The sequence below is a fragment of the Nansenia antarctica genome (genome assembly GCF_963989245.1).
Source record: "Nansenia antarctica genome assembly, chromosome: 9".
Taxonomy (NCBI): domain Eukaryota; kingdom Metazoa; phylum Chordata; class Actinopteri; order Argentiniformes; family Microstomatidae; genus Nansenia; species Nansenia antarctica.
In genome coordinates this window covers 770,955-780,458 of record NC_137679.1, presented here as the reverse complement: position 1 = coordinate 780,458, position 9,504 = coordinate 770,955, and the positions used below count along the sequence as shown (strand labels likewise).

The 9,504-nt window shown below is 40.4% G+C and overlaps 1 protein-coding gene across 1 annotated transcript in view; it reads left to right on the top strand.

Annotated features, from left to right (window-relative positions):
• Positions 1-2,087: 2,087 nt before the first annotated feature.
• LOC308164887 (carboxypeptidase A2-like) overlaps positions 2,088-9,504 on the top strand; it is a 23,236-nt gene continuing 15,819 nt past the window's right edge. The window contains exons 1-4 of the mRNA XM_080538943.1: positions 2,088-2,168; positions 3,636-3,717; positions 4,408-4,542; positions 5,011-5,109. Coding sequence (XP_080395069.1) covers positions 2,092-2,168; positions 3,636-3,717; positions 4,408-4,542; positions 5,011-5,109 — 393 coding nt within the window. The 5' untranslated portion in view covers positions 2,088-2,091. The remainder of the gene's footprint in view (positions 2,169-3,635; positions 3,718-4,407; positions 4,543-5,010; positions 5,110-9,504) is intronic.

Sequence of the window (9,504 nt, the reverse complement as noted above, 5' to 3'; positions counted from 1 at the left end):
CAACCCTATAACCTACACACATACACACACTTACACACAATATCACTGACTTCAACCCTATAGTCTACACACATACACACACTTACACAATATCACTGACTTCAACCCTATAGTCTACACACATACACACACTTACACACAATATCACTTACTTTTGTGGATAGTTTATTGCTACTCGACACGGAATGTAAAATGGACGAAGAGGAAATACGCAGGAGAAATATCGAGAAGCATCCAGCTGCAGCCTCGCAGAACAGCTCTAGGACGCAAAGGAATGTGCCTTGCACGTGTTTAGCACGAGCTTGTAGCATCAGCACTTGTAGCTCAGCACTTGTAGCGTCAGCACTTGTAGCGTCAGCACTTGTAGCTCAGCACTTGTAGCTCAGCACTTGTAGCGTCAGCACTTGTAGCGTCAGCAGCTTGTAGCGTCAGCACTTGTAGCGTCAGCACTTGTAGCGTCAGCAGCTTGTAGCGTCAGCACTTGTAGCGTCAGCACCTGTAGCGTCAGCAGCTTGTAGCGTCAGCAGCTTGTAGCGTCAGCACTTGTAGCGTCAGCAGCTTGTAGCGTCAGCACTTGTAGCGTCAGCAGCTTGTAGCGTCAGCAGCTTGTAGCGTCAGCACTTGTAGCGTCAGCAGCTTGTAGCGTCAGCAGCTTGTAGCGTCAGCAGCTTGTAGCGTCAGCACTTGTAGCGTCATCACTTGTAGCGTCAGCACTTGCCAGCTAGACCAGTTTGAGAAGGCGAAGGAAGAAAAGACAAAGTAAGTAGCGTAACTAACACTTAACATTTAAAAAGCGATATAAATATATTAGGAGAATTTGACAACAAAATTAACAATATTGTAACGATCCTGTATGGGGCCCGTTAACAGCTCCACCAAGGGAGTTAACTCTCTTGGTCTAATGGTTAGCGCGGCCGTCGGTTATGCGGGAGGTCGGGGTTCGACTCCCGCATGGGGCGAGTTACACTAGAAGATTCCCGTTCGCTACACTGGTGTCAGAAGTGGGATGGAAGGAAGGCCATCGGAGAGGCGTGTCCACGTGAGGGACTTGACATAGTGAAGCGTGAGGGCACGCTCTCCCGAACGGTGAGGATAGTGTAACGATCCTGTATGGGGCCCGTTAACAGCTCCACCAAGGGAGTTAACTCTCTTGGTCTAATGGTTAGCGCGGCCGTCGGTTATGCGGGAGGTCGGGGTTCGACTCCCGCATGGGGCGAGTTACACTAGAAGATTCCCCTTCGCTACAATATGAAGCCGCAAGGGATTGTGTACTAACCAATAGTCAATGTAAACTTGAGCTACTGTGCCATTATTTTAAGTATTCACTTGCAGCCCTGCAAGACGAATTGTTAGCCCAACATTAGTTTAAAGTTCTGTTATATTTCAATTGCCTTAGTTATTAGATTAATAATAATGCTGATTATAAACTAACTGGCCATGGCCTGGGGTGGTCCAATGGTCTAGCACCATGGCCTGGGGTGGTCCAGTGGTCTAGCACCATGGCCTGGGGTGGTCCAGGGGTCTAGCACCATGGCCTGGGGTGGTCCAGTGGTCTAGCACCATGGCCTGGGGTGGTCCAGTGGTCTAGCACCATGGCCTGGGGTGGTCCAGTGGTCTAGCACCATGGCCTGGGGTGGTCCAGTGGTCTAGCACCATGGCCTGGGGTGGTCCAGTGGTCTAGCACCGTCGACAGTGCACACATAAGCCCATGTCGGCATGGGTTAGAATCCGGCCCATGCCCTGCTGACATGCCCTCTCTCTCTCCCTTCTTCTCCTTACTTTCCTGTCTGTCTTCACTGTATCTGTCCAATACAATGAAAAATATGAGTATAAAACTTTAAAAAATGTATAATAATAATAAAATTCACTGTAGCACTCAGTGGTCTGGGAAAATAGCTGATATCTCCAACTGGGCGAGTCAAGGAGCGTCTAGTCTACCTGCTACAGAACAGCAAACAGAGAATCATGTCCCTTCCCCAAAATAACTCCACTGAGCTTGTACACTGTCATGGGAACCGTACAGGTGCTGCTGTGCGTTAGTATAAGGGCAGCGTTAGCGCTGGCAGGAGGCAGTTGGGCTAGGTAGTCAGGATGAAGATGAAGATGAAGGGTGTTCTGGTGTTCTTTGCGCTTCTCGTGGCGGCCCTGTGTGAGAAGGTCTTCGTTGGGTAAGTTCAACTTTTGTTTAAGTCTTAAATTCTTAGAAATAATTACATTCGAAGTCTTAAATTATTAGAAATAATTACTTTGTAAGTCTTAAATTATTAGAAATAATTACATTCTAAGTCTTAAATTATTAGAAATAATTCTTTTTTACATAGCAGAATAGATCTCAAAATGTTGAGTTTTGTTTTTTTGCATAGTAGTTAGACTTTAGTTGTGTCAAGTAAACATCAGTCACATACCCACTTGTGAAAGAGAATTTCTTTAAGGCAATCAGACAACATCAGTATATACTGCAGATAAAGGATAATAATAATAATAATAATAATTCATTGTATTTATATAGCGCTTTTCCTGGGTTCAAAGATGCTGGGTGAATGAAGGATGAATACATCTAAATAAAATCCTAATGTCAACAGGATCATTTAATTAGAAGTAGCAGTGAATAATGTAACAAAGCACTGGATAATTGTATTTTAATTCTGGGCTCTAACCTCTGATGTTCGGCTGCCCTCAGGCAGGCGGTTCAGGACCATGTCCGCAAGGACAAATAGACTGAAGCTCAGCTTCTACCCTAGGGCCATTCAGGCCCTGAACACAGCAAAGACCTAGGTTCTAGGCCCTGGACAATCTAGACAATTTGATGGCAGCTACTAGATTGTAATCATAAGTGCAATACTGAAATACAACTGTGAACATTTCAAACCTGCAAACTGCGACACTTTAAATGAATGTGCAATAATACTATGTGCAATATGACAACCCTCGTGTACATAAGGTTCAGAGATAGGAAATGTTAGGATATTTATAGCATAGCATAGAGTACAGCACAGTGTTTTATTTGGACATAAGGTTCAGAGATAGGAAATGTTAGGATATTTATAGCATAGCATAGAGTACAGCACAGTGTTTTATTTGTATAGTATAGTAGTATAGTATAGTGGATAGCGTATATAGCCTTTATTTATGTAAACCAGCCCTTTTCCCTTCTTGTTTTTAGTATTTTTTTCCTAGCACCAGGTGAGCCCCCCCTCCTAAATTTCGTTGTATGGTACCTGTACTAATGTACTGTATTAATGACAATAAAGACCATTCATGTTGATGTTGTAAAGATATCTCAGACTGAGCTGTTTCAGCCTGTGCCAATACCAACAGAAGAATATTGCAGGGGATTTTGGCACGTTCTTTTGGTCCGCTACCCACACGTTTAGCTGTGTTGCTCATTCCATGAATGCATGATCCTTACAAGTTGTACCTCGTTGTAAAGGTGACTAATCAGGCTTTCCAACGATATAAAATACAATACCAATTGGTATTACTAAAGGGGAGGAATCAACTGAAATAACGTTTCCGAACTTTTTTAGGAGTTTATTTCAGGCTGTACCATTTGCAATAAACAAGTCACACAGTCGTCCATTTATGAATCTTTTACCACTTTAATACGAGTGTTGTTCTCTTCCTTCCTGCCACAGGGACCAGGTTCTCAGGGTCAATGTGGAGTCAGAGGAGCAGATCGAGCTGCTCCGCGCTCTGGAGGAGGAGCAGGACTGGGAGGTAGGAGGAGGAGGTAGAGGAGGAGGTAGAGGAGGAGGTAGAGGAGGAGGAGGTAGAGGAGGAGGTAGAGGAGGAGGAGGTAGAGGAGGAGGAGGAGGAGGAGGAGGTAGAGGAGGAGGAGGAGGAGGAGGAGGAGGTAGAGGAGGAGGAGGAGGTGGAGGTAGAGGAGGAGGAGGAGGAGGTAGAGTAGGAGGAGGAGGAGGAGAGGAGGAGGAGGAGGAGGAGGAGGTAGAGGGAGAGGAGGAGGGGGGGGAGGAGGAGGAGGAGGAGGAGGAGGAGGAGAGGAGGAGGAGGAGGTAGAGGAGGAGGAGGTAGAGGGAGAGGAGGAGGGGGAGGAGGGGGGGGAGGAGGAGGAGGAGGAGGAGGAGGAGGAGAGGAGGAGGAGGAGGAGGTAGAGGAGGAGCAGGACTGGGAGGTAGAGAGCTGAGGCACACACACCTGTAGTTTAGTGCACTGTTAAAATTATTTTATCAGGAAACGTATTATTATTATTATTACCCAAGAATAATGAGTTGAGTTAAATAAATAAAACGTGCCACACAGAGAACAGTGACCTACAGTCTTTCAGAAACAGTCTAGTTTAAGATGGATTCTCAAGTCTCTGTTCAGAAGTGTGACGGGTCTCCGGGTGACGTCCTGTGTGTCTGCCCTCCGTCCCCCCCCCCTCCGTCCCCCCCCGTCCCCCCCCAGCTGGACTTCTGGCTCCACCCCGTCAACACAGACCTGCCCGTGGACGTGCACGTGCCCCACGCCAGCCTGGGCGCGGTCAAGGACTTCCTCCACACCCACCACATCACCTTCTCTGTCATGATCACCAACCTCCAGGTAAACAGACTGACTTATATACCGGTAGCTATGCCTTATTCCAAAGAGCTTTACAACGGCCTCTCATTCACCCGTTCACACACACATTCACACCCTAATGGCGACAAGCTGCCATGCAAGGCGCCGGCCGGCCCCGCTCACTGGGAGCAATTTGAGCTGCAACGTTTGCAGGAAAAGTGCTATACAAATAAAGGTTATTATTATTATTATTATTATTATTATTATTATTATTATTATTATTATTATTATCATTTGTAGGAGCTCCTGGATGAGGAGTGTGTGTGTGTGTGTGTGTGTGTGTGTGTGTGTGTAGGAGCTGTTGGTTGAGGAGCAGGCTGACATGCAGCAGTATAACAGTGTGTGTGTGTGTGTGTGTGTGTGTGTGTGTGTGTGTGTGTGTGTGTGTGTGTGTGTGTGTGTGTGTGTGTGTGTGTGTGTGTGTGTGTGTGTGTGTGTGTGTGTGTGTAGGAGCTGTTGGATGAGGAGCAGGCTGACATGCAGAGGAACAGCAGGATGGAGCGCAGCACCAGGAGCTTCAACTTTGGAGCGTATCACACTCTGGACACAGTAGGCTACACACACACACACACACACACACACACACACACACTCACACACACACACACACACACACACACACACACACACACACACACACACACACACACACACACATGTATCACACTCTGTACACAGTAGGTTACACACACACACACACACACACACACACTCACACACACACGCTTACATACATACATACATACATACATACATACATACATACACACATACATACATACATACATACATACATACATACACACACACATACACACACATACATACATACATACACACATGCACATGCACACACACACAAAACACTCTATGTACAATCTATGTAGAAACCCATGAAGGCACATACATTACATTACATATCCATACACTCATATACATACATTCATATACATACATTCATATACATACATTCATATACATACATTCATATACATACACTCATATACAGTACATACATTCATATACATACACTCATATACATACACTCATAGATACATTCATATACATTCATATACATTCATATACATACATTCATATACATACATTCATATACATACATTCATATACATACATTCATATACATTCATATACATACATTCATATACATACATGCATATACATACACTCATATACATACATTCATATACATACACTCATATACATACACTCATATACATACATTCATATACATACATTCATATACATACATTCATATACATACACTCATATACATACACTCATATACATACATTCATATACATTCATATACATACATTCATATACATACACTCATATACATACACTCATATACATACACTCATATACATACATTCATATACATACACTCATATACATACATTCATATACATTCATATACATACATTCATATACATACACTCATATACATACACTCATATACATACACTCATATACATACATTCATATACATACACTCATATACATACACTCATATACATACACTCATATACATACTCATATACATACATTCATATACATACACTCATATACATACATTCATATACATACACTCATATACATACACTCATATACATACACTCATATACATACATTCATATACATACATTCATATACATACATTCATATACATACATTCATATACATTCATATACATACATTCATATACATACATGCATATACATACACTCATATACATACATTCATATACATACACTCATATACATACACTCATATACATACATTAATATACATACATTCATATACATACATTCATATACATACACTCATATACATACACTCATATACATACATTCATATACATTCATATACATACATTCATATACATACACTCATATACATACACTCATATACATACACTCATATACATACACTCATATACATACATTCATATACATACACTCATATACATACATTCATATACATTCATATACATACACTCATATACATACATTCATATACATACACTCATATACATACTCATATACATACATTCATATACATACACTCATATACATACATTCATATACATACACTCATATACATACATGCATAAACATACATTCATATACATACACTCATATACATACATTCATATACATACACTCATATACATACACTCATATACATACTCATATACATACATTCATATACATACATTCATATACATACATTCACATACATACACTCATATACATACATGCATAAACATACATTCATATACATACACTCATATACATACACTCATATACATACACTCATATACATACATTCATATACATACACTCATATACATACACTCATATACATACACTCATATACATACACTCATATACATACTCATATACATACATTCATATACATACATTCATATACATACACTCATATACATACACTCATATACATTCACTCATATACATACACTCATATACATACACTCATATACATACATTCATATACATACACTCATATACATACACTCATATACATACATTCATATACATACACTCATATACATACACTCATATACATACACTCATATACATACACTCATATACATACATTCATATACATACATTCATATACATACACTCATATACATACATTCATACACATACACTCATATACATACATTCATATACATACACTCATATACATACACTCATATACATTCACTCATATACACTCACTCATACAAGTTAGCTTTCACATCCAGACCCCTCACATCACATCCAGCTCACAGCTTGTTTGAGTGACTCCCTTCTGGACAGCGGTACAGGGCCACCGGGTCAAAAACATCACAACACTTGAACAGTTTCTCCCCCAAAGCCACGGCCCTCCTCAATAACTCTGATCATTGGCACCTTGCACTTTACATGTTCTTGCACTAAGTTGTACAGTATATGTATTCACTGGTATTGGTGCTGTAGATACTGTGGGCCCTATTATGCACTTCTTAACTTGCCGTCTTAAGTGTTAATTAAGACGCACCGCCAGGTTAAGACCTACCGCCACCCTTATTATGCGCTTCATACGCGCTACTGCTATTATGCAGGTGTCGATAGGCAGGGGCGCCGCTAGGGGGTGGTAAGTTAGGACGATTCTAAGGGCCCAGCACTGACAGGGGCCCATGAGAATCTTTAAAAAAATATATATTATATTTATAAATAATATTATTATTATTATCATAAGGACGTTAATGTAGCCGAATTCAAATTATAATTCTATGTATTAAAACAAAACTGGAGTTTTGTTTCTCTATGTTTAACAAAATTAAGCCTTATTATTTACCCCTCTATTTATTCATTGCATGGTTCAGTCCACCGCGCGCGAGCTGCTAGACTAGACTAGAGGAACGTTACCGCAAATATTCTGACAAGGAGAGAGACGATGTCGTGAAAGGCGAAGCCAAAGTCAGGGTCTCAAAAGAGAAAGGTAAAAGTAAAGAACGAGGAGAGTGACAAAAAAGGGCGACAGCTAGTATGTAGGCTATCTATCTAGACAACAGTGGTTTAGTGATCTAATCACTGCGTGGATGATCTAGTTAGCTCGCTATAACTAATTAACATTAACTTCAAGTAAAGTTAACTTACAGTGCACTGTCAGTATAATTTCAGTTAAATGTATGAGATGAGTGCGATTTTGGTCCAAATATAGGTTATTAGAGCTCAGTGAATTTGTATCCAGCAGCTATGCACTCTTGCTATAGCTAGCTATAGCTAACTAGTATAATGTTACATGCTAATCACGTCATGCACAGATGCAGTTTCAGGATCAGGACTCCTTCCCTCAACCCACCTCCCAGTTGAAGGAGAAGGAGGTGAGCAGTAGGAGTTTGGGGTTAACAAACATATTTTGAATATTTTAATGTATGCTGCATTACCATGCATGCATTGAATACAACTTTAGCTAATATTCATATTTAGTTAATAGTTCTTCCAGTAATTGCAATAACATTGACCACTGGCATCTTAATAATATTGTTAGCTAGCTAGATAACATCTAAGTTAGCTAATCTGGTGTAATGTATGTATTATTATGTTAATACTATTATAGGACATATTATGAATTATGTACCTATGGATACTCCATGCCAGGGCCCTCTTCAAGCAAGGCAGCCAGAGAGGAGAGCAGAGGTAAAGAGGCAGAAGAAGAAGAGCAAGAAGTAACAAAGGACAATGACAGCAGCACAGCAAGTTGGCTTCATCACTAGATTTCAAGGATCTTATTAAAGATGTTGCTACTAAGAAGGCCCAGCGTTTAGCTTTGATTTGATTTGATCTCTTTACTCCTATCTTGAATCGTTGTGCATTAGGCTAGATATAGTTTTTAGCTCTCCAGGTATACTATTCCACAGTACTGCCGCAGTGTAAAAATAAAAATCTTCCCATTTCACATTCAATTTCGCTGGCACCATGTCTGTGTTGTCCCTCTTGTATAAGACACGTTTGTCTTTGTGTGAAACAAGCAATGCTGAGTCAGTAAATATATCTCTGCTGTAATTCTTCATTGATCTAATCCTGACAGTATTATGGCCAACTGATCTTTACAAGATCTACATTTATTTAGACACAATACCACCCCATTACAATTATATTTTTTACTTTTTGTGTGATTTATACTTTTATAATTGGGTTCCAATCTTCATTTAATTATACTTTTGTCCTTGTGTTGTTCAAGTCTTAATTTAATAAGTTAAAGAATGTTGAGATTTCTTTGCTGAATTGTTGATTCCTGTATTAACTGTAATTTTAAATTACATTTACAAAAGACGTCCATCATTGGATTTCTTGCAGTGCATCAATAGTTCATCAACTTCAACTGGGTTTAGGTTGATGGGTAGTTTAGGTGGGGGGGCCCAAAATG